The sequence below is a fragment of the Chaetodon trifascialis genome, chromosome 2, assembly GCF_039877785.1.
Source record: "Chaetodon trifascialis isolate fChaTrf1 chromosome 2, fChaTrf1.hap1, whole genome shotgun sequence".
NCBI classification, from domain to species: Eukaryota; Metazoa; Chordata; class Actinopteri; order Chaetodontiformes; family Chaetodontidae; genus Chaetodon; species Chaetodon trifascialis.
The window spans coordinates 16649353-16675624 of record NC_092057.1 but is presented as its reverse complement, the minus strand read 5'-3'; the positions used below and the strand labels follow the sequence as shown (position 1 = coordinate 16675624).

General features: G+C 40.1%; 1 protein-coding gene across 1 annotated transcript in view; it reads left to right on the top strand.

The window, feature by feature from the left end:
* The window catches only part of LOC139341106 (zeta-sarcoglycan), a 325973-nt gene that overhangs the window by 204947 nt on the left and 94754 nt on the right, over window positions 1-26272 (top strand). The window contains exon 3 of the mRNA XM_070977442.1: window positions 15615-15716. Within this exon, the coding sequence (XP_070833543.1) occupies window positions 15615-15716 (102 nt within the window). The remainder of the gene's footprint in view (window positions 1-15614; window positions 15717-26272) is intronic.

Here is a 26272-nt window from a genome sequence, read left to right as displayed (position 1 = left end):
GAATTTTTACGAGCACCGAAGGCAGAGTGTAAGTTTGACCCAGCAGGCATGAGATTGTTCTGTTTCTCCTCCTGACATCAGTGTTTCAACCTGTTTCCAATTGTGTCTTAGAACATGTTTTGCAGCTCAGAGGGCCTGAAGAGGAAGCACTGAAGCGAGCAGACAGAGAGATGCTGACAGAAAAGCTGTCACTATTTCCTGAGACTGGTCACGTCACTCTTACATTCACTTACAGCACAAACACACAGAGGACTTCCAAACTCTTCTCAGTGAGTAAAACAATGACCATTTTAGACATTTGAATTAAAACAAAGTCACAACTGAAACCTGACTTGGTGATGAATTTCTGAAGATCTGTTGAAGACGTATCAAATGTCTGGAAATGGTAGCAGTTTTAAGTGCTTGAGTATTTCTTTCTCCTACATCTTGAAAGTCACTGGAAAGTTTAAAAATTATTTGCACAAGTGATTGTGGAAAGCTCTCATCTAACCACTGAGCCTTGCAGGATTACTTCCATACTCTCCCCATTGACCTAACATTTTAGATTTATTTTAGTCTTTTACAACAAACGGGACCAGGGTGACAGCAGAGAAGCAAGCAGACAAACACAAGTGAGAAGAGGCATTAGACCTTTGCTGTCATTTGTCACTCAGACCATCTCTCAGGCTGCAGAGGTGAAGTGGGACACAGCTGTTGGTGAAAGCAAGGTGATGTTAACCGCACTTGTCAAGCCTCTCCTTTGTGATTTTGTGTGCATTTTGTGTGGGTGAGTGGATTGTGCAGAGCGAGTGAGGCAGCAGGAAAGTCTCTGCTGTCATTTGTCAGTCAGAGGTGATTTGGGATGCAGGTGTCGGCTTGTACACTGGATACAAGTGAGCGCTGCGTTTGTGGACTCTAAGGGCTGTCTGTTCATCTATAGCTGAGGTCAAACAAAAGCACAGCCCAGTACTTTAGAAAGGTTAATATCTGTTCCCCTGGGATAGCTGACACATCATGTAGTCTCTCCCTTGCAGCTTCATCTTTTCCACTAAAACTTCACTTACAAAGAGGAATATCATGAGGAAAATCCTTTCTATCCCTTTTGTCCTGTTGAATTTATACTTTCAGATTAAAAAAACTTAAAAATCCTAATACAAGTCATTCACTCATCAATAGTTGTGCAGTAATCTAGCCTCGTGTTTTTAGCAGAAGTCCTCATTGCTTGCTTTTGCCATTCAGCATTGCTGGCAGTGTGTGTTTTAATGCTGAGTATTGATCTGCAGCCTTCAGCTATAGTGCAGAACTTTCTTTTCCATGTGCTGTGTAGGTGGAAGATCAGTAGTTCTTCTGTTAAGTATTGTTTTTAGTCATTTGTTTCAGCTGCATTTTCATCCAGCTCTCCATCTTTTGTCCCCAAAGACATCCTGCCCACACCCTCTCCTCTATGCTCACCTCAACTCCTCGGTTGTACTCAGTCCCTTCACCTCCTCACAATTTTAACAGAACAGCACAGAATGGCGTGATTAGTTGCAGACTGTACAAACATGGCTTTTGCTCTGTAGATGAGAAAAAACAAACAAAAAAACAAACAAACAAACAAGTGGGGAGATGCAGAAACTATAACTATAAACTCAAACATGGCTTTGTGGCTGATTTCACTGAATTTGTCTCTTACGCAGGGTATCTCAGGCACAAGTGGCTTGCAGAGAAAGTCCAGAAATTCTATTGCATGCACACAGGTAAATAGGTGATGGAGTACCTGTGGTATCAGCACCATGGGTAGTGCTTGTGACACAATAGTTCATTTGAATTTAGTCCAAATACATTTCATTTTCTCATTTCTCTGATGATTAATATAGTTATCATTAATTAATTGTGTCCCTGTTCTTACTTTGACTGTCATCATTAAATTTTCAAAATGGATGATAAAAACTTTTAGCAAGTAATATATGTGTGGCAACTCAAAAACAAATTAAGCTCACTCAGAAACAGAGTGTTGGAGACATGGTACTGCATTCTAATGAAGGAAACTCGAGGCCACAGTTGCATAGTATCACTAACAATCAGTTGTGATGAGTCCAATCAAGTGCAGATGAGTCATCGATCTTAATAGACTCAAACTACATTAAAAAATATGCAAAATGTATAAAATATGTGTATTTAATCCAGCAATAGTGTTGATAGTCCTGCCCTGCTCCCACTCACTGGGTCAGGTTGTCTCTCATAGGGAGATAAAGGACTTCTATCATCCCAAATTGATGAAAGTGTTTTAATGTGAAACAGATGGAAGAAGTGCTGCATTTGCATTAACAGCAAACAGCCGCAAGAGCATATGGGAGCAGATCAACAATGCCAACCTTTGAAACAGGCAGAACTGTAAATAAAGGCCTGTCTTTAAAAGTAAAGGCATGATTCTCTAGCACGGTGGTATTAGAGAATTTAAGTTGTTAGGGCTTTACTCTTGCTTAATTTCAGCTCAGAAATCAATTTTTTAAACCCACCTTGAACTCATGGTACAGGAAATGACTTTGGCGACCCAACATGTCACAGCATGCCATGCCTGCTTCAATTTTAAACATGGTTTAACAGAATCCATCCCTTAATCCAACTCTGGCAGCGTTAGTGCCATGCCAGAGCACCAGGAGATCGAGGAAGTTGTGCAATTTGAGGAAAGAGCAAGGAAGAAAGATAAGAAGTGAAGTGGAAGAGGGGGAGAGGTAGAGAGGAGAGGAGAAAGATAAAGGGAAAAGATGCCATGCATGCACTGGCTGTTGGCATACAGCCCTGAGGGAGCTGCTCTGCCTCCCGTGAAGATGTCAATAAGGTGGTTGCCTCTAAAATAGATTTGGTGTACTTGCAGTATGAGGCTGAAATTTCCAGAATGAGGTAATTCAAGTCACTCTTCATCCTACATGTATCAGACTAAATTCAAAATGACAAGTGATGCAGCAAGTGTTTCAAAATGCAGCTTGTATTATGACACATACCTGTACCTTTCTTTCATAGCAAGGGGAAGCTGCAAGTTAATGAAGCATGAAAAAAATCAAGGGTGCTAGGTGTGCTACAGAGTTATCTTTTTGGAGCTTATGTGAAGTCACTTTTTTTTTAAATTCCAATCTAATTTAATATATTTCCTTTAATAATCATCAGCTAGTGTATTGTTCAAATAACAAATAACAATAATTCATGTACAGTCACTCCTTTTCACTGTTTTCCCCAATGATATACTATCAGCAAGTGTGGTTGTTTGTTGTATGGACCCTTTCCAAGTTTAAACTATAAACTTGTTATTTTTTTAACATCTCATATAAAGAAATTTGTTAATTCAATCAATAGATTCATAGAAATTGTTGTTAATTGTGCTGAACTTCATTTACTAATAGTTCAACATGAAAGTGATCTGAAGGGGCAGTAGCTAAAGGAAAAGTTACAAAAAGCTATGCAAAGTCATTTTCTCAACCAGGACCCTCATGTAATGTCTCCACATGGTCAAAGAGGCAAAGGACGGCCAAAGCACTTTCTGAGTTTCCTAATTTGTGCATCCCTTCAGCCATTTCCTCAGTTGTTTTCCATAGGCAAAGGTGACACTACCCGTCCTCTCTCTCTCTCTCTCTCTCTCTCTCTCTCTCTCTCGCTCTCCGGTCTGGGTCTGCTAGTTGACATAAAAGGTTGTGTGAAAAATTACAACAGTCCTGAATATTAGAAGTGCCTGCAAAATACTTTCCCAACCTATCCATCACCACAGGGACACATGGGTGTATCGCGTGCGTATGTCTTTGTGAGTATGTGTGTGTGTATGGACGCCTAGAAGTCATGGCGATCAGCCTGTCGGTACTATGTGTATGATTGGTGTGGGTGTTCTGTGTGTATGACCTTGCATATGGTATGCTTTCACCTAATGGGACAGTTTTCCAGTTAACCTCGCCATGATGAGGGAATCCATCATTATCTCTATGACTACTGCATTGAAGAGGATGTTCACACACTCACACACTCTGTTGACCTTGCACATACAAAACTCACACATGCACAGGCCCTTTTTATACCTGGTATTAAGATGTCAGAACACTGTCTAGATGTAATTGAGCTATATTAAATTTACAGTAGGCATGAGATAAATGCTGTTTCACTCAGTTGCAACACAGGTCAGTTCCTGGTCACAATATTTACATCTCTTTTTTAAATTGATGATATTGTACGTACCTCACTCCTCACACTTCTTAGCCATCCATTTCCTGTAAATTGTTTCCGCAAAACATACTTTGCCACTTCATTTTTCAAACATAAGCTCTCAACGTTTTGAGCACCACACCTCAAATGATTCTTCTATTTTTTCCATGGTGTGAAGTCCCAGTCAGGCTTGTTTGTTTTTTGACCACTGAGGCACTCTTTCATAATTGAGAGCAATGTTGTAGCTACGAGGCAGCCTGTTAGTCATGAGTGCTCCTATTTCACAAGAAGACACTTCATTTTTCCAAAGCACAGTTAATGAAGTGTACAGAAGGAGTGTGTTCACATGTATCTATCAGAAAGAGTTTTCCTCTGTGGGAGTATTTCTTGTACTGTCCGTCCATATGCTTTTCACTGTTCTCTCTCTCTTGCTCTAGTAAGTACTTAAGTAGTAAGTTAGTAAGTAGTATTAGTGTGATTGAACTTAACCCTGAGGTTCTTTGTATTTGAGGGTTTAATGATTCCGAAAACCTCCCTCAGGTGCTTTTCAATATGGGCCAAGAGATGTGGGAGAGCGAGGTAGAATGTAATGGTGAGAAAGAGAAAATGACTGCCATCTATGAAGAAAAAGGAGTTGTGATGTAAGGAAAGAAAATGGAGGAAGAATGGAAATTGCTGTTTATTGTTTAATGATAAAACTGTTGTGTTTACGGTTATTACTATTGTGCTGGGAATTGTTGGTTTTTCTTTGGCAAACACACTTGTACATTTTAGATCAGTGAAGCCCATTTCAACTGACAGAGAAAGAGAAACAGACATGGAGACAAAGCCAAGCAGAGGATAGTTTCTTCTCTGATTAGTTGCTGTTACTATTGCCAAACTGACTGATTTGCCTGCTATCATGTTGATTATTTGTATTTGTTGATACTGCTTCATTGCCAAATGGATGTCTTCATTACCAATGGAGCCAGACTGAAAGACAAACCTCATTTTTGCCAAATGCAAGCCTTGTTTCTTAGAGCTCTGGTGTGTAGGATTTAATAGCATCTAGTGGTGAAGTTGTGGAATGCAACCAACTGAATAACATTCGCCTCACACTGAACAAGGCGCTCTCTTGTGCCAGTGTTTGGTTTGTCTGTTCTATACTATTGTAGAAACATGGCAGTGCAACATGGCAGAGTTCTTGAAAAAGGACCTGATCCCTCTGTAGATATAAAGAGCTCTATCTACGGTAACGACAACACAGCGATTCTTATTTTCAGAAAACGTAAGTATAAATACCATATTCCATTTCTTCTGTTAGAGGTTTGACAAAGCTGAGAGAGAGCCTAAATAGGAGCAAAGAGGAAGCTAAGAGTATCATCAGCATAAAAGGGAAGATTTACATGAGTAACATTTTGACTACACTGTTAAATAAATGGAGATGAACAGAGGTCCTAGAAGTGATCCCTGAGGCACACCTGATAGTGTCAGGAAAGTGGTGATGCTGTCAGCCATTTTGAAATCAGCAACAGATTCATATGACAAACCAGTACTGAACAGTATGTTTCATAATCACATGGTTACTGTGTCATAAGTCAACGGCTGTTCATTGATGATGATCTAACCTAATTAAGTTTAAGACAAGTGTGCTAGTGCTTTTGTTTTCCTAAAACAGATTGCTAACCAGATAAGTGAGGAATAGAGAATAAGAAAAGCTTTTGGTTTCTCACATGTAAAGGATGTCTATGTCTCAAACAAGAAACTAGATTCAGTGAAGTCAGTGTTAAGATAATGATTGATATATTTGTTGATGTATTATTTGTGAAATTGGGACTATGCAGGGAGGGAGGTCTTTGATCATGTCTTCTCATTCTGAAGCTGATTCCATAAGACTTTATGTCCTATTTGATTTTTTTTTATTTAAGCTTAATTGTATTCCCAGGGTATATAAGAGGCCATTTCATGTCATAAGCAGCACTGCACATGCAAAGGCCCAGAGTGGTTTCCTGCTTACATTCAAGCCGTAGCACAACTCAGAAATTGTCAGCTCTCACATAATGCCTAAAACAAAAGAATTATGTGAAGCCACAAAGGCAGCCATCTTGGCACTACTGGAAATTGGCATGAGTGAGAGACAGGTAGCCAAAAAACTGAAGATCTCCAAGACAGCCGTTCATTACACCAAGAAAAAGCAAGCCGAACATGGTACTACCAAATTGCTAGCTGGTCAAGGCAGGAAACGTCTTTCTACCCCACGAGAGGACCATGCACTCATCCGTTCCTGTGTCAGGAATCGTCGTCAGACTTCCAGGGACCTTAAAAATGAGTGGGCACTGTCGAGAAATGTGACTTGTTCAGCAAGGACAGTTCAAAACTGACTTGTTGAAGCTGGCCTGAAGTCACGCAGGGCACGGAAGAAGCCCTTCATCAACGAAAGGCAGAGGAAGGCCAGGTTACTCTTTGCTAGGGATCACAAGGATTGGACTGTTGATGATTAGGCTAAGGTTCTCGTCAGTGATGAATCCAATTTTGAGTTGATGCCCACTCCAGCCAACTTACTGGTTAGGAGGAAGCCTGGAGAAGCCTACAAACCAGACTGTCTTGCCCCTACAGTAAAACATGGGGGTGGATCGATGATGATCTGGGGTTGTTTCAGTATGGGTGGAACAGGGAAAATGCAATTGTGTGAAGGGCGAATGAACCACTCTTTCCTGCCTCGAATGACTGGATTTTCCAACAAGACAATGCCCCTTGCCACACGGCAAGGTAAGTTGAAGCCTGGATGGAGAATCAGAACATTCAAACCATGCCTTGGCCTGCTCAATCACCAGATCTAAATCCAATTGAAAACCTGTGGAACATCATCAAACTCAAAATGGAGAGCCACAAGCCCAAAAACAAAGCAAATTTGTTGGAATGTTTGCAACAAGAATGGGCTGCTGTGACAGCAGAACAATGTCAGAAGCTGGTGGAGAGCATGCCAAGACGCATGGCTGCAGTCATCAAAACAATGGTTATGCAATCAAGTACTAACTCCTGTCTGTATCATTTGACTAACAGGCAGAAAAGAAAACACAGAATGCCTAAAAGTGCTGTTTTTGGCAGTGCCATAGCTATTGATGTAAGAACTTAAGTGATTTTGGTTATTATCAAGAAAACCATGGAAAATGGCTAGATATCAGCTCTTAAATTGAACTCTTATGAGATATTTTTGATGTTATCATTATATTTGTCCAAATAAATGTACCTTTAGTTGTATCAGGCATTAAAATGAACAAGAGATTGAAGAAAACAAGAGTGGTCTAATAATTTTTTCCCTGACTGTATGTAGACTGACCACAAGCCCACTAGGTTGCAGTAGTTTACAAGGGAGGCAAAACTGTCTCTGGACAGCTTAGTAAGATAAATGGGAAAAGCATGGATAGAGATAGAGAGTAAGTCTATGATTCAAGAACTAAAATCAATATTAATAAGATCTCACGAAGCACAGACAAAAGTAAAAACACTATCACGGTCTCTGCTTTCTCAGAAAATAAATGAGCAATGGAATCAAAAAACTGCAAGCCATAAATGGAGATGGGCTGGACACTATTAATAAAATCACAACATAAATATAGAACAATTTAAGCATTATTTGCAATGGTTGAGACAGATCAAAAAAGGTTCTGAGGCTTCTGTTTGGAGTTTGCATGTTCTTCCTTTGCCCATGTGGGTTTTCAGGCACACTTGTTTCCAGCCCCTCCCACGACACTCCAACAGATCCGTGAATATAGCTGACGGACGAACAGATTTTACGCCCAGTTAAACCATAGAGGCATCTGTGTGTGAAGAAATCTTGGTCAAGTCTTTGGCATCACGCACAATGTCTAGTTCAGAGGACCAGTTGAATGCTTACCTGGCTATATAAAAACCACAGTTATCTGCAGACTGATCTTAGTAAAAATTAAAAACATTTTATTGTATTTACTAGTTCATTCCCTATTACTCTTAAAGCCAGCTGGAGTAAATGAACTGAGGTCAGTTTGTAACTTTTAATTATGAATAATCAAATAGATTTATAATCCGTTCTTGCTCATTTCTAAATGCCTTTCCATATGATTACCAGAATGTGCTTTTGATTCAAAAACAACCCATCCCTGTTAAAATGCAGATTACAACCTCTGATCTGTTTTCTAGCATTCCAAAATTAATTTAACATCAACATGACACCAAACAAGAGAGACAGATAAAGAGGGGAGTGGAGGTAAGTAGGACACACAGATTCAGGGAGAGAGAGAGAGAGAGAGAGAGAGAGAGAGAGAGAGAGAGAGAGAGAGAGAGAGAGAGAGAGAGAGAGAGAGAGAGGGCTAAACAATAAGAGATAAAGGAATGAATGGAGAGATTTACTCATTTTCTTCTGTTTGTTGATGAATTTGCATTGTTTTCTAGGCTCTGGCAATATTGTTCATGGACCATTCATGCAAACGATGCATAGTGAATTGAAAATGAAACAAAAGACGACCAGCGTGTGAGATACGGAGGAAGAGGGAGAGCTGTCATGTTCAATCAGAATGAGACTTGAGAGTTGGACAGTGGAGCAGTGAGGTGGAATAAAACCACCTGATTAATTTTAACATCATTGTCTTCATGTTTTTGGAATTGAGAGACGGAGAGTGTGGCTGAGAGAGGGAGGATTAAAGAGGCATTGCAGGAAACGAGTGTGATTTTCTTCAAACTGAGCTTAATTCTGTATGTATGTTATTCTCCCTCAGTGTCTCTCTGTGTGTGCTATATGTTCTGTTAGAGTATTTGTTTTTCTTTTTGAATGTGTGTGCATGGCCACCTGGTTATATTTCTCCCTCAGAAAAAAAAAGCAATTTAATACACATTTCCTGCATTTCCATACCACCTAACATCTTGGATTAAGTCAAGAAACAGGCACCTGCACTCGTCTACATGAGTTAGATTGTGGGTGTGAAAACCAAGAATGCGTCAAGTGTATAAGTGTATAATTGTTTGGACGAGGGCAGGAAAGGATTGTGGCTATTTCATATTGGAAATTATATTTATAAAAAAAATATGATGTAGTTTAAATGGTAGTGGGCTGCAGGCTTCAAGGTCAAACAAGAGCAAAGAATTTATTTCAATTAAATCACAACTCACATTTGCTGCTGTTTTCAGTGCTGAAAAGGTTATCATCTAACTCTAACAAATGAAACACAAGACAACTAATTTGGATACATGAAATGACCTTACACCAACTATTCAATTCCAGTCTGCAGTCCTGTTAATTTTACACACAGCTTCTAGCTATTCTCAATACCACCTCTGGCTGCTGTAGTCGTAATGTTATTGAGTACTGAATAACCATAACTTAAAAAGCAGATTCTTCTAAGTGCTTCCAAAGACAACTGGACTTCCTTGAGGTTCTAGAAGACAGTTGACCTCTCATTCAAGAGGCTGAATGGTATTCACACCGTGACTCAAGAGACCCAAATGACTAACATCATAGCTGGGTGGGTCAGTGATCAATGGGACTCCTCACCAGTCAGTTGGAACTGAAGAAGCCTCTTGGATGAGAGATGAAACTTCTTCTAAAACCTCTAGAACCTGGAAGCACTTAGAAGTACCACAAATGGGATGAATGAGAATTTTCACAGACTTAAAAAGAATATAATTTTCACCTATATTGTCTCTGTATGGGGTGAGTATGGCACCTACTTGCCAACCCTCCCATTTTTCCTGCGATTCTCCCATATTTTACCTTCTTTCCCGCTATATTTTACAATTACAGTATTTTCCTGTAATTGTCCTGTATTTTTAACCTTTCTAAAAACAAAAAAAGATGAAGAAGCAAGACGAACATGAGACGGATAGAGTACCTGCCAAAAAGGCAAAAAGTTTGTGCAAGTATCTCACCAAATGGGAGGAGGCTTACCTGTACTTAATGAAGAGCAACGTTGGTCAAAGTCATGTGTTTTGTAAAATGCGCCACAATTAGTTAATGACACAAAAGGAAAAGCGACAAATCTGCCAAGTATAAATGCGACCATCAGGCTAATTTGTAACAGTTTCAGCAATGGTACATGCATCCAGTTCCTTCAACAATCTTTTCCTATGTTCTGTTTTCAGTCCATGATAGCAGTTAAGCTAAACGACGTGATGTTTCTCTCCTTGGAAACAGGCAGACTCCTGTGTGGATTGACAGACTGTGATTGACAGCCAAAGCATGCTGTGCCAAACAATCAGGGACAGGTTCGACTGAACCGACTCAAAGGGTGGTCCAAAAATGGGATTTTGTTCTCACTTATCTTTGTCATTTTCTGAAAATAGTAAAATGATCTATTGCAGGGACTCATTATGATAAGTTTTTTTTTTTTTTTTTATAAACAATAAGCGGGATAACAAATCCATAACATTGCTCCCCCTAATTTAATAATGGGGATGCATTTGCTCCATTTGCATGTGTGTGTGCGTGCATGTGTGTGTGTATTCCATGGAATGAGCAGTTTTGTGATTCCCCAGGCCGGTTGTGTTATGGCTTGTTGAATAAGCCCCATCTCCGCTCTGTATTCACAATAATGACTATAGATCTAAGAACAACACTGAAAATCTCTGGCTGGTTTAACTTATCGATCTGACACACTCGTATCGCTTTTCTGTGCTCCCATTTGTAAGAAGGTACGGTATGAGTATGTGGATTATCAGTGCGGAGTTACAGTTGGTCTAATGGTAATAATCACATATTGGACTGCGGAGGTCGCACGCTTCTGATGTGATGACCCTTGTTTGATTACAGATTTGTAGTAAAATTGATCATTAGTGTGAAGCCACTACCCTTAACAAATTCCAATTCAATTGTTCAACTGTTGCTTACCTTTAAACCATGTATAAAATGCTGTTCAGAGTTAAGGAACAATGTGTGCAATTGTATATGTTTATGACTATTTGGTCATATGGGTGTAAGTGAGCATGAACAAGCGTATGTTACGGTGCACAGATATATATGTGTGCATGTACTATTTGTTTTTCTTTCTTTTATGTTGTTTCTTTGTCTCAACAGGGATTAGATTACATGGTTAGGATTTGAATCATTTTGTCTACTCATAACTGCTACCCATGTTCTGTACAAAAAAAACTTGAAAAATAAAGTAGAAAAAAAAGAGTTTTGGAACAGAAGGTGTAAACTCCTGCATCCTGCCAGAAATCAGGCATTAAAATCATAATCAGCACACACTGTCGCTGGTTCGAATCCCGTCGTCCGCCTTTGCTACACCTCCTTTCCCTCTCACTCTGTTTCCTGTCTGCCTCTTCACCTGTCACTGTCGTATAGAGGCAAAAAATGGAAGAAATTTTCAGCCCCATATGCAGAAACGTAACCTGGAACTAGAACGGCATGATTTAGTTAAGTAAGACAAACAACGAGTTCTGTTTACGTTGTTGCTGTTTCCTCATGTTGGAGTTAGAGCCCTTACTAAAGATGAAAAGTTTTTTTGGCTGAATTTCTCTAGAAGGGAGACAGAAGAGGCGAGGATGCAAATTTATGCTTGTCAGTATGTGAGAGAGCACCCGAGACTCCGTCGACTGCGAATTGTGTGACTTGCAATATCTTCTTCACTGCTTCAACTTTCATATTGCTGAAATGTTGAAAAGTATTTCCACATTTTAATTAAATACGAGTTTTGCTTTTTTTTGGGTCTGTCCCTACTCACACACCTCCATTCCCCCAGCTCACCTCCAGCACCCGTACTGCCCAAAGCTACAGCATTTTTTCCATCTCCACAGATGGGCTTGCTTCTTCTTCCATTCCCATGTGATTCATCCCTCTTTGAGTTGTGTATTTCCCCTGCTGTACTTGTTTATCTCCTCTTCCATCTCTTCACCTGCTCTCATTGTTTCATCCTCCCAATTTCTCTCCCTCGTTGTCTCCTCCCTCTCTCTCAAGTACATTTCTAATTTGAAAGGCTTTGTTGGTTTGTTGCATCCATCAATTAATAATGATTCACTGCAGAACTCCGAACAGAATTCCTATTTTGATGGACAGTTTCGTCAATATTTGTGAACATGAAAAGAAAGCCAGGGACCAGGGAAGCAAAACTAATTTGCTGTCATTGAGCGACACATTCTGTGTGAGAGTTATTCCAATTCAAGGCTGAAGTAGTTCAATCTACAATGTTCTTTTTAGGTTTGCTTTGAGCCTGAAAATGTTCGTCCTGGGGAAAGTTATATGAGAATAATCAGGAACACACCTGGCATGTTTGTTTTTATTCATATTTCTGTACTAGGACGAGGAAATAATATGTGCACGGTAGACCAGTGTGGCAATAACAAAGTTCTCAGAATGACATTCCTATTAAAATATTTATATTTATAGTTATACATATACAGTTATTGGGACTGTTTGCAGTTTTCTAACCCTTTTTTTTTTTTTTAATAATCTTTTACACTTGCCTTACTGACTGCCATCCCATCCATTTCCATGCCATGGAGGGTTATACTGACGACCATGACAGTGGTGTCTATGAAACTTTCAACTTCTGCTGACAAATTTGCTGCATCAACAAATGTAGATTTTCCATGAAACCTACTACAATACCCAGAAGCCTCACCAAACTCTGACAAAACATATGATCAGAGCAGCTGTAGTACTGCTACTGCTCCCTTCCACCGTGGCTCTCCTAAGCACCGATTTGACATGGTACAGTAGCTGCCTCTTTGCTGTGTAAAAGCCCCTGCTATCCTAATACCCTGCATGGCTGTTTGAAAGGAATTTAATCTTACCGTGTAAGTCTGATCCAACAATCTTTCAAGCATTCACTTGTGGAATCTGTGAAATGCAACCGGCACAAAGCCATTTTTATCAGAGAGCTGGTCAGCTGATCAGAAATTGTGCCGTGATGTGAACAAAAGTGTGTTTATTTTTTCAGCATGTAAAAAGGCCTGTAGTCAAAAGCAGTGGAGCAACATGAGTAGGCATTTCAAGGATCAGAACCATGACTACTGCATTTTAGTAGTCACCTAATTGATTAACCACAAGAGATATATTATATTTTTGTCACCCATTAGCAATGATGACTCTCATCAAAAAGGTACAACCAGTAGAGGGTTAACCAAGGGAGGCAGGACCAACCTGGGGGTAGGTAAAATGTCAGTCCTGGATGGACTCTGAGGGGCTATTTACAAGTGAGCTCTGATTTGATTGGACTAAACCCTTGCAGGGGCAGCTGGAGTCTTTCCTTCTCTGAATACCTGAAATGCTGTTTTTTGGGGGGGGGGTTTTGATGATTGTTCAAACAAATCTGTGTCTGCTTTAGTAAAGTATTTCCACGCAACAACTAAACACAAAGCGGCCCCTCCTGCATATCTTCTGTAGATGCTACAGCTTTATTACTGCACATCCACAGATAAACAATCACTCTACAACAATGCACAACAGTTTTCATTGTTGACTGTTCTGTGAAACCCCCATTCTATTTCTATTCTAATGATCTCACCAGATTGAGAGAAACATTGAGAATAAGCACATGTCCTCACCATCACACCTTTTCTTATTGGGTACTTGAAGTGATGAATAGGGAAATACAGGTTATTAGTTAATAGTTCAGTTATTCAAAAAGTGAAACTAAAGGTCTGCAGTAATAAAGGCAAATGTACTCGAATGTAAACCTGTCAAAGCTTCATATTATTCCGATGCAGGAAGGATTTTTATCTTAAAATGGGCAATTTGCTACTTTAGTGCACTGACCTTTGTTTGAAGAGGCTCCCCATAGAGAGCCGAAATTCTCCCCCTTTTCCTGGCTGTTCCGCTCACTTCCATAACTCGATGGGTTTTCTCAGCAGGGCTTTCTTTCATCTGTCTTTCTGACAAGCTGAAATATGTTCCTGGGGTTTTCTGTCTGCATTGTAAGCTAAATTGTTACCTAAACTTTCACCACCTTGTCATTTTGACAAAGATAAAACAATTGTGTTAACATTTCAAAACTTAAGGTCTCATGAAGCTTTGGCAAGACTCCTGGAATATGTTGTTGCTGAATGCTAACAAACTAAGCATTCATGTAAATCAAGTGTAACACATAATCTACCCTCCCTCGCTCTCTGTGTTTTTCTGGTGTAATGGATATTATATGATGCTCTTTGCTGTTGAATATAAGTACTAACGATCACATGCTGACATTAAAAAAAAATACATCCCTGGATAAGAATGGTCTTTGTAAGGCAGGATCTGACTGTGGATGAGTACTACTGGGTATCTGGTGAGCCTTAAAAGCTCTGAACAGGTTATAAATTCTCTAAACCTAGGACCTCAAATAGTGTAAACGTCTTAAATACTGACATTCATGTTGATATTTAATCCAGGCAAATTTGCAAGATGAAGCAGATGAAACAAGCTGAATGTCATAAATGTTGTATTTGCATAAATGTAAGATGCAAAAGAGAATGAAAGCAGCAAAACTGTTCACAAATGCTGTTTTCTGAAGTTAAGCCACTTTTGCTGGGTAAAGTTTTAACAACTTTGTGTCTTTATTCTTGGTAATATTCTGCTGCTTCAATTCAGGTTAGGACTGAAAATATGTAGTCTGAAAGTTACTGTGAAATGGTACACAGCTGTGGTCAGATACAAAGCTATAATGGACTGCTGGCTGCCACCCACAAGTTGTCAGAGAACAATTAGTAAAGAGGACCACAACCACATTCTAGATTACATTGGAAATGTAAACAAAGCTTTTTTTTTTTTTTTTTTTTTTTCAACTGACATTGACAGACCTCTGACCCATGATAAAAGCCTACGGTCAAGTGCGGTTTTATACAATGGATGGGGTTACCTCGTTGCCCACAATGACATTCCAATCAAATCACTTTTATTCATATAACCAACAATCACATTTTGCTCCCAAAGAAAACATGGAAGAAACATTTGATGGGATAAATTCATGTATACTGTATGGACACAATTACTATAGATATACAGTCAAGATAGGCCACTATCATTTTAGGTAAACAGAAAAGAGAGAGAGTTTCTTATAAAAACACAAAAAAATATGAGGTTTTTAAACTTGTGACACATATATACAAATAGATAACTGAACATTTAACACAAAGACAAAGGAGTAGAACTTGAAATGTATTTGAGGCCTTCTGAGGGCTGAAGATTTTTAGACCAACATCACTGATCCCCAGTCTGTTTAACCTCCAACCGCAGATTTTCTTGGATGAATTACTCTTGGCAATCATATCTTACTGCTCTCTCCCTTGTCTGTGTGTATTTTATAATAAATATGTATAATATAATGGGATTCTATAAATAATACATTTGTGTAACTTATAAATATGCCAGAGACCTCATCACAATGTAGCTGAGCAAAGTAAATCAGTGGAAACTCTGGACATGAGGAAACTGTGTGCATAAATGAATTGTGATTGTTTTCACTCAGCTTGTCATTGATTCTCTGAATAACCACTGAACTTCCCTTTATCTCTCTCTGTATGTATTTCTGTGTTTTTAGGATGGTATGGGGAATCTGCGGGTGACCAAGGAAGGTGTCAGATTGGAGGGAGTGTCTGAATTCTTATTGCCTTTATACGTCAAAGAGATTCAGTCTCGTAGGGTAAGACCACATGCCTGTGTGTGTGTGTGTGTGTGTGTGTGTGTGTGTGTGTGTGTGTGTGTGTGTGTGTGTGTGTGTGTGTGTGTGAGACTCTATAGCTGCATTACAGAACAAAAACATGCATTGTTTGTCGATCCACTGTGACTTTCTGTGTTTTGACATAAATGGAGTCATCTTTCAATGAGTTCAACCTTTTTAGGTTCAACTGCTTTCATCATTTTTGTCAGTCTGTGTTGAGCTGAATATTGTATAATATGTGTTCTTTGTTAAGTCATGTGGTGAGGATGAACACATGTATATGTGTGTGTGTGTGTGTGTGCCCTCACATTCCAGCCCTGACGATGAGCTGAAACCAGATGCTGGTTGCAGCAGTCAGGGCCTATTTGTCATGTATGTGACATATTGTAGCACTGCGTACGATCAAGCACTCTTCCATGTCTCCATTCATCACACAGAATCATCATCGATCCTGTCAGATGAGGCAACATGGACACTATGTCACTCTACATAAGGCAGTCCTTTTGACACAGTGTGTATGTGTGCTCGAGCATGTGCGTGCGTATGCGTATGAATAGTAAGCAGGTGCAGGATTGGCTTTAATAGTGTCATGCTGTCACAAATACACTGTAAGTGGGTGTGTGCACCTGTGTGTGTGTGGAGGGGAGGAGTGGAGCAAGAGATTGATAGTATGATGGAGCAGGATAGAAAGATATAGGACATTTGATGGACAGGGAATACATGAAAGATATAATAACTCCATACAGCCGTGGTGTTGTTTTTCATTACTGTAAGGCTAAAAGATGTGTGAAGATAAATGTCTATAATACCAAAATCCTGATAATAGTATCATAACAGATCCATCCCTTTGATAATGCTAATAGTTGCGGACTGTTGCTGTTGGGATAGGATACCTCATACTGCTTTAGCATGTGCTCCCTCTGTCTCTTCAGCATGCAGAGGAACCTGAAACACCATTTGCACTGATCTGTATGGTTTGCACAGCAGATCACTTCAGTGAGCGATGCAGAAAATCATGACCCACAGCACAAAGTTTTACACTCAAAACATAGCGGACTGCTGTTATGAGCTGTACAAGAGCGGAGAGAGACGATGAACAGCGAAGAATGACAGTGAGGAGATGGAATGAAGTGAGACGAGAGGTGTTGTAGAACAAGTGAAGGAGATGAGAAGTGTGGAGGAAAAGTCATTACGGAAGAGTCAAGAGGCAGGAGGAAGAGGAGAGGGTTTCAAAAGGAAATGAGAGGAGTATCAACATACGCTTGTGTTGAGACGGTTATGAGTGGAACATCGCTTACATTTGATATTTCTTCTTTACTGTACAGTGGAAAGCAAAGGCAAAGTCTGGGATGTCACTAAGGCCTTTCAGTAGTATTTGTAACAATAAAGTACATGGTATGACACTCTTAGAGCTACCCAGGCCACTTGTGTAGAGAAGAAATACAAGAGATGCCTTTCAAGTGTAGCATAAATGGAGTAGTTCAGATGTGGCTACTTTATTTTCTCCATGTTGGAGCTATATGACTCAAGAATCAGCCTCACAAAAAGTGCTAACAATTCAACTGTTGCTGGAAAAAGGGAAATGTGTTGTTGTAGTCTTGGAAGTCAAGCTTCTGAACATGCCTGGCACCTCAAAATGATGTAGATGTTACGCATACTGCTCACCTAACTCACCAACTCACTGTGCATTTGAATATATTACATGCTAAAATGCTAAAATTGCATTTTCATTTTATTTACACAACCCAAAATTACAAATATTTTTTTTTTTCCTTTCAGTGGGTTTTCCAGGCTATAGCATACAGCACCCCATCCTAAAGCAACAGAACTGAAATGAATTCATCTCAACCTAATGAGTAGTCCTTCCATTGTAGTTACAATTAGTCACAGTGATTGAAAAAGGATTTGTGTGATAGAAATCCATTATTTTGTCATTTTCTTCTGCATTGATGTCAGAGTAGTTGGAGTCATTCCCGTTGTTTCCATGTTTCTGTTCATCACTTGAAAGTTGACATTACTGCTATTTCAATCAGGAGAGACTTAGAAGAAAAACGAAAGAGAAAGAGAAATTTGTTGTGAACATAAGGAAGTAGACTTTAGCGCTTACACCCCAGCAGGAAGTAGGTCACTATGGGAAGCAGTCCTATGAACTTATGCTTTCAATATGAAGGAAACTCCCTCAGAGCCGAAACACTGGTGGTGGTGATGAGAAATGGAACTGGAGACTTCATGAGAGGAAGACCTCTGATTGGAGGGTTTGGCTGGAGATGGCCAGGCATCCACAGTTGAAGCGGTGCTGACATGCATGAGAGAAACGCTTGACAGCTTAGTGATGATTGGCTAAAGGTGAGCGCATCAGGTTGTGATTGGAAGAGGGTAAGGATGAGCTTGTGGAATTTACAGATAGTGGAAAACTGTGCATGCGCAATGAGAACATTCGCTAACCTTCATTTTCATGGAGGAAGCGCCTCTCACTGTACAACTTATTCCCCGTGGGATATAAATGCAGAATCACACTCACATCAACATGATTAAACATGACTCAATTTAATCCCTGTGTATTGCTTCCAAGATGGCTGTGAATAATATGCTACTGCCTGACTTTGAGCCTTCGAATGATTTAACTTAGAGCAATGTGACAAATCAGCAGGATTGAGTGCACGTGTGTCAGGTCTGATCAGCACAGACCGTCTTCAAAAACCTTCATTTTTATTTCATGTGAATCTACCCTGCTCACCTGAAAGAGGCAGAATCCAAACAATACTTAAATCAACTTTAAGATGACGTGTCGATGAAACTGAAACGTATTAAAGAGAAGACAGAGGTGAGCATAAATGTTAGATCATACGTAAATAAAAGATGCTGTCTTTTTAAATCTGTAGGTGACAGTAACACTTGACCACACAACAAATTCTCTTTATATTCTTTGATATACTGTAACGCTCTGCGACACCAATAGAAACAAAATGTTTGAGCCAACACAAGTAAAATAAAGAACTGGTGATAGCAGTGAGAGAGAAAAAGACTACAGACTACACTGTGTATTTTTTTCTTTTGTTTTTGTTTTTTACATATTGTGGCTTTGTTTCCTGGGAACCTCGATGCTATGTGTTAACATCTTGTGTGTGCCTGTCTGTATTTGTGTGTGATTGTCAGCTATTGTGTTTACAAGGTGTGCTAATGTGTATCTGAGGGTTGCATGTGCCTGTGAGTATCTACTGACATTTTTTTCTTTCAAAACTTTTTTTTTTTTTCACTTTATTTTGTGCAGATATTAATGTTTTATGTCAGTGAGGAAGCCAATGCATTTTTGTGTATGTGCAAGTTTGCGTGTATTTGAGTGTGTGCATGAGACAGAGCTTATCATTTTACATAAAAGCCAACTGCAGGTCACCCTCATATTTTCTAAACAGCAGGCATGTTCTTATTTTGATATCGACAGTAGCTTCTTACAGTAGCACTTTTACTTTGAAGAGCGGTTGCATTGGAGGAGCATGTGGAATCAGAAGTATCCACTAAATTCCCCGAGGACACAACAGTCGACTGCTGGTTTTGTAAAGAGACTTACTGTGGAGTGATGGAGACAAAAGACAGAACCATGGAGCGACAGTAACATTTCAGGAGCGAGATCCTCGCTGCAGAGGTGCTCACAAGATCACAAAGATGAATACACAGACTTATCTCTTTGGATTTTACATCTGCTCGATTAGAACCCACAAACATCAGTGTAAGTCATGTTCTTACATATACTTTACATTAGTTTATTGAGAATTTTGGGGTATTGTGTTTGAGTCTTACTCAAACAACACATACCTACAGCATGCATACGTTTAAACATATAGAAGTGACCAACGCTCTTTCAAGGATGGATGCGTTTATGTTGGAGTTAGCTTAAAACCTGTTGCGTCTCATACAGATGCTGAAGGGCACTTGGAGCATCTGTATGAGATGCTGTGGGGCGTAACAAAACGTTTGTGTTTGACACTGTGGGAATGAGAGACTGGCTGCAAGAGCTGAACCATCCTGATCTATGGTGGATATATGGTGGCTAGTTCCATGGTTACAGACCAAGAAGAACCCATTAAAATGATACCATGTCATTGGTCAAAGCAACGCCGAAAAAAGAGAGATACAAACTAAAGAGGATCCCTTGGGCCTCGGTAACTGGAGGAGATGAGAGTACTTCAGCATGAAGAGCGATGGTGAAGTGGAGAAAACTGATAGTGACAGGAAATAAGAAGAGGAGGCGAAACATATGAAGGCAGGAAGCGATGAGAGACACAATCCAGGAATGAATGGAGAGAGGATGACAGGTAGCCGGCATTATGCTGATGCACGTTGGAGGCATCAGTACAGACATGCATAGCATTTAGCACCTGATTTTTTTTAGTCAAGTGTGTCTGAACAGGAAGAGGAGAAGGAGCAAGATGAGAAGAGGAGGGAATTTAATGCTTCATGCAGCAAAGAGGAGGCAGAAGTTTTCAGACATTCATACATACATTTTTCAATGAAGAGACTGAAACAAGTGATTAAGTGATAAACAGAAAGATTGATGACCTACAACTTCAAGTTTGTCATCAAAGAGAAGTGCACAGTTGCTTCCCTTAGCTTTACTATGGAACCCCCCAGGGGCTAACTAACATCTATTTGCAGCCTCACCTGTTCTAACTCTGCACTCATGAATTCATTACTTTTTGTATCTGGACACCTCAGAGTACATGATTTTAATTCATACCATGACCCGTTATCAAAGGAAACAAAAGTGAAACTCTCAGTTGATTTACATCCTCTAGCTTCCTTTCTAATGTCATGAGTCTGTTTTAACACCGGAACGATGCAGTGAAACCGGTAGATTTTCAAAATAAAACACCCTGTGCAGATTGATCGTACATCAACAATAAATGCAATTAAAACAGACAAAAGAAACCATTTAACTATAAGCCTAATTAACCATGTTAGAAGCACAAAAAATCAAGACAAAATTATCAAATCAGCAAAATCTGTTATCAAATTCAGTCAGGTGAAATGCTCTGAAACGTGCTCTGTGGGGTTTGTAACTGTATGGTGGACAGAACAAAAATGGGATGCATACTTGCCTGGTGGAATCTCTGGGTAAGAGTTTAAGCACCATTTACAAAATCAGATAACAAGGGTGGAAAAAAAAAGATTTAAGCTCTTTTAAATGTACATTTATAGATAAAACATTTTAGGATGTAAAGACATGTAGGAACTGGGTGGAGAGGATGAAAAAGACGTCTTATCCACACAGCTGTATTATGTCTTATCCAAAAACATCACATACACACACATGCACATTTTGTGTAATCAGGGCCATTCCCCAGTAGTGCATTGTGGGAAAGGTAACTGGAACAAAGTGACTCCCAGAGAGAGCTAAATTCAGAGAGCTGTATACAAACCACACAGTAACAACAACAACAACAACAATGCACTGAGAAATTTGATTGGCTGGGTGGGAGGGAAAAAGACAGGGTGGAGGAGAGAGAAAGATAACTGTGGAGAAGATGGAAAGAAAAAAAACAGAAAGGAAGGAGGTCAAAAGGAAGCGATGAAGTCAGAGGGGGGCAAACAGACCTGAGGTGGGAGAGAAGTTATGAATACCAGATAAGGAGCGAGACAAAGCAGAAGAAAACAAGAGGGATGAGAGACAGAGATACAGAGACACTAACTGGTGGAAAATTATGTGTTTCTTAAAATTTCTTGTTCTTGGAGTGAGTAATTTCTCTCACATTTACATGGTGCCCTCAATTTCCATATCTGCTGCAAAGGTCAAATGGTTTAATTGTGGTGTTGTTTTGTTTAGTTTTACCTGCCTTCCAGGTAAATAGATGTTACTGCGTAGTTTGAGTTTGGGGTCAATAAATCAGCAGTGCCAGTAATTTTGGCAGAACAAACCTGCAAACATGTTCAGATTTGTTTTTAAAGCAAGTTCTAATAATGTGGTCAGTTTTTTATTTTTTTGGTTGGTTTTTTGTGATGCACCATAACCATGTGTCCATGTGCTTGTGAGTTCAAATCAAAAGAAACATTCTTCCCCTTGATTCCCTTGGCACAATCCCTCTCATCAGGTGTACCTAGTACATCCCAAACAACAAAAGGAACCAATGGAGATATGATGTAATTTTGTTCATTTTTAACAAGCACTGCCCACTAGTAGTTGTAGTGGTAGTAGTAGTTAGGTGAACAAATACAAAATCAGTCATCAGAAAGATAGGAATACATGTTTCAAACATGTATCAAGGAGACCCATAACAGGTAGCAAGTAGGAGTAGCTTGAGCAGCTGGCAGCAATTCAACATATTGTACATGATCTGGCAGGACGGGGGGGCCCTGGAGAAGCACAACAAAGTACTCGGCAGGAATTTTGAGGCACCAGGGAAGAGACACAGGACCCTGAGCAAAGACTGTGTGGCCACAGAATAAAGCTGGTAAGCAGCCAAAATCTCTGCCAGCCCTGGGAGTAACATCACAAGCCAGCGCTTGGAGGATGCCATACACTGACAATAAGTGTAGAGCCACATGGCACAGGACAGATCAGTCACATTCACTGTGGAAAATCCAGGGTACACTTTGTGAACAGATCATAACATAACAAATGTGGTGGTGGTCAACAAAAAAGTGTAGACTTGATCTTACAGGCTGGTTCATTAGTGGGCAGACAAGCCTTTATCAGATGAACAAACAGATCTAAGCTGCAGCCATTCAGAATGGTTTTCAGGAAGCTAAAAGCCGCAGTATCAGGGAGAATAGCTGGAACACTTTGGAAGAAGTCTTCGATATTAAACGACAAAATGCATTGTTTGTCCGCGCTCCCACGTTTTCTGATCTGATGCCCCTATCAACATAAATCACTGCTAGAAAACACTCATTTTTCAGCAGCGTTTTCGAATCTGACAGCACTATGGTTAAGGTTTGGCTCAGTTCGGACACAAAAACAATTCAGTTATTTAGGTAAAGGTCACGGTTGGGGTTAGAATTACTGCAGGTCTATATGTATACATATCTATACATGCTGAATATAATGTATAGAAACATTTATGCATGCATATGGCCACTGTTCACTCAGCAAATGGGCTGTGTGGAAAGGTGTGTCCTCAGGTGATCCAGAGAGCGAATTCACTGCCACCTAATGGGCAGGTATGGTATAACTGAGTTGAAAAATTTCCCGAGCTCTGTTTGGTTGCTGTGCATGATTTTCAGTGTTCAGGGAGGTTTTTTTCTTATAGTTTGTATATATGTGGGTTATATGTACTGAATGTAATAGCAGGTTTTTACCTCGAGGATGATTTCGCTGTAAGTCAGAGACTGTGACATTATCTTAAGAGTAGTTTTGTACAGTATTTCAAGGTGTGTTGGTGTATTTTAAAAGGCACACTGTGGATGCAGTCTTCCCTCTGTGTCTTGTCCTCTCTGCTCTATTCTCACAAAGGTCTGTCTTTAGTGTCACACACATGCACATATACACACACGAACCCTGGCTCTTGCCACCAGGCCCTATAATTGTCCCCATAGGGACCCCATGACGACCTATCACCACCACAGGAGGCACAAAGAAAACTTCATTTATTCTGCCCTCTTGCTGTCCCTCTCTATCTTTTTGATTTGACTTTTCTTCTTCTGTGGCTCTTTTCCCTGTTATTAGGCCTTTTCTTCCTTTACCCACTGTCTGACATTTCTTTCACTCCCTCTATCCCTTTCTTTCTATGCCGTTTTTGTTCTGCCTTTTCCTCCCACCCCTTGCTCCCTGGAGACAGGCCTAGTTATGTGCAGTAGACTGCCTGGGTACGGCCTTCGCCTGTGGAGAAAAGATTCTCTACCACACACAGCGGAGATAGTGTATATGCATGCATCTAAAGGGAGGGAGGGAGGTAAGATATAAAAGATGGCATGAAGCCCCGTAAAAGGATAATTAAAACCACAAAATAGATGAGCGAAATTGAAAAACAATAATGAACGTCTGAAACATAATGAAAAAAGTTAAAAGCAGCAATAATTGAAGAGCTCCTCTCATCCATATCCTGCTTCAAGGAAGACTGAAAAATATGGGTGGTGGGTGAAGGTGGGAGGATGCCATAACTTTATTTTTGCTGTTTGTCAGTTTTAGATTTATTACTCCCTCCCTCTGCCTCATACTTTCTCTTTGCTTTTCCTCTGGGGACCTGAGCTAGCTGAAACTTCTCCAACTCTGGAGCTGTAATTGAATAGCAGAGAGTTCTAATGGAACATTAGGCTGTTCCCGTCTTGGCAGGCCCTATTGATTTTGACTTTGCAGCATTGTAAACAATCTGGGGTAAATGTAACTGAGCGGATGCAGACTTCGGTATAGGCTATAATTCCAGGGCTATTGCTGTGGAACTGTTGTGCTATGGCGAGACTAACTGTAACAGTGTGATTCTGTTTGACTTTAATAGCATGTTACTGGGGGCCGCTTGCACTTGCAACTTTCTCTAAAGAGTAATAGCAGGTGATTTTGGTTTGTTTGACTTTCTATTCATGCCTTTTGTTTGTGATGATGAAAAGGATGCCACAAAGTCGAACCGTCAAGCACGCTTGATTTTAATTGCATGTCACCTGGGGTACTTATTGATGGCAGATTTCTTATCAGAATAATATGTTGTTGTTTTTTTTTAAATGTTATTTTCTTTTGTTTAGAGAGTGGCATGTTTTTTATGTCCTCAGCGTTCTTCGTCTTTTTGAAGGCAAAGCTTTTCATGTGCAGATGTTCCACGCAATTGTCACTCAACAGGAACATTGGATTGAAATTTCATGTCATCTTCTGCTGTGATGTGACACATGAAGAGTCTCTGCTGGTGAGGGACTCAGATGCAATTTAAGGGTTTTTACATACTGTCAACGTATCAGTATGTGTGGTGAATTAAGATGCTCTTGGTACTACTGAGATAACAAGGGCTACATTACATGGACGATTTATATAGATCCCGTCTAGTCTTACCAGCCACTCAAAGGGCTTTACATGAGCCAGAACTCACCCATTCACACACACATTCACAGACCAGGGGCAGAGAGTTGCCCAAGGATACTTCTACATGTTGACCAGGCGAGGGGTCGAACCGCCTACCTTCTGATAAGCAGATGACTGCTCTACCTCCTGAGCCACAGCTGCCCATGGGTAGGGTCTGTCAAGACCAGTGCGCTCACAGTAACACATTTCACACATGTACCTCTGCAACAACCACTACTACTGGGCTACAGCGCTGTCTTTCCATGACTACACTTACTTCTGATAGCTCTAATATAAAGGGAAAGTAGAGGGGAATATTTAACTTGACGACGATTCATTACAGTATTATAGAAACTATAGAGTGTGTCATGGCTTACCTCTTGAGGTTGTTGAGCTGAAACATGACATAGCTGCAGCTGATCAACACTGAGAATTCATGTAATATATCTGAAGTGTTGATATTTCATCCAGCTCCCATGTTTTTATAAAAAAGTCACCCTTGACTTACAAGGCTCATTAAATGATCTCACCTAGCTTCTATTCACTATCTTTAAACACTTTAAGACCAAGTGCTGCTTTCTTTCACTATATTTCATTATTGCCCTTTCCTGTTGCTAAAGAATTGTAACTCACCAGCTACCGCAGAAGAACACTTAACCTGGGTCTCCAGAGGCCAACGAATGCAAAGTGTACTTGATTTATGCAGCATGTCACCTTTAGTGGGTGGCACTCGCTACATGCGAGCCCTCAGCCTGTGGAAAAAGTACTAACTTAGACACCGCGTCTGTGATAATAAGCATCGACGTCAGCAGATGAGAGCTCCACCAAGCAGACACATGCAGAGTGCTTGTCAGATGTTGAAGCTTTTTTCGTGTTCCCCACAACATTAAAAAAGATATCAAATAAGAAGTCAACGCTGTCACTGAAGTTAAATTGAAGATAATAGACACAAGAAGAAAGAAAAGTTTGACTGGGAGGTTGGCAGAGGTGAGTAGGGCCTGCTGGGAGTGGGGATCATTTGATCATTTTTCCAGAAGCAAGAGCTTCTATAAAGCTATATTTTTTTATTCAAGACCTGATGTGACTGATAGGTGTGTAGCTGAGCACATATGTGACTGTCTGCATAGTTGTCTATTTGCGTGTGCAAATGTCTTAAGTTCCGGTGTGTCCAGTGTCTGAGTGTCTTGCATGTATTTGTGTGCCAGACGTGGTCGCGACCCATGTAAAAATAGTCTCCATTAACATTTAACAGCATTTTTCAGAATGTCAGGAGAATGAAAGTCACACTGGCCCTGGAGGGGACGAAGGAAACGAGACAAAATGAATAAGAATATTAATCCCATGCTCCAAAAGATCATTCCATCCTTCCCCCCAGCTTCTGTCTCAGAGGTCACATCATCCAAAAGCCACAACAAATCCCCCCATCACAAAACTTGACTGGAGAAAAAGGGCAAATCATGCCATACCATGTTAAATCCAAGTATTTTGATAATGCTGTCATTAAAATGGATATTGCTTCAGCCAGAGTCCATCAAAATGTGCTTCCTTGTCACTTCCT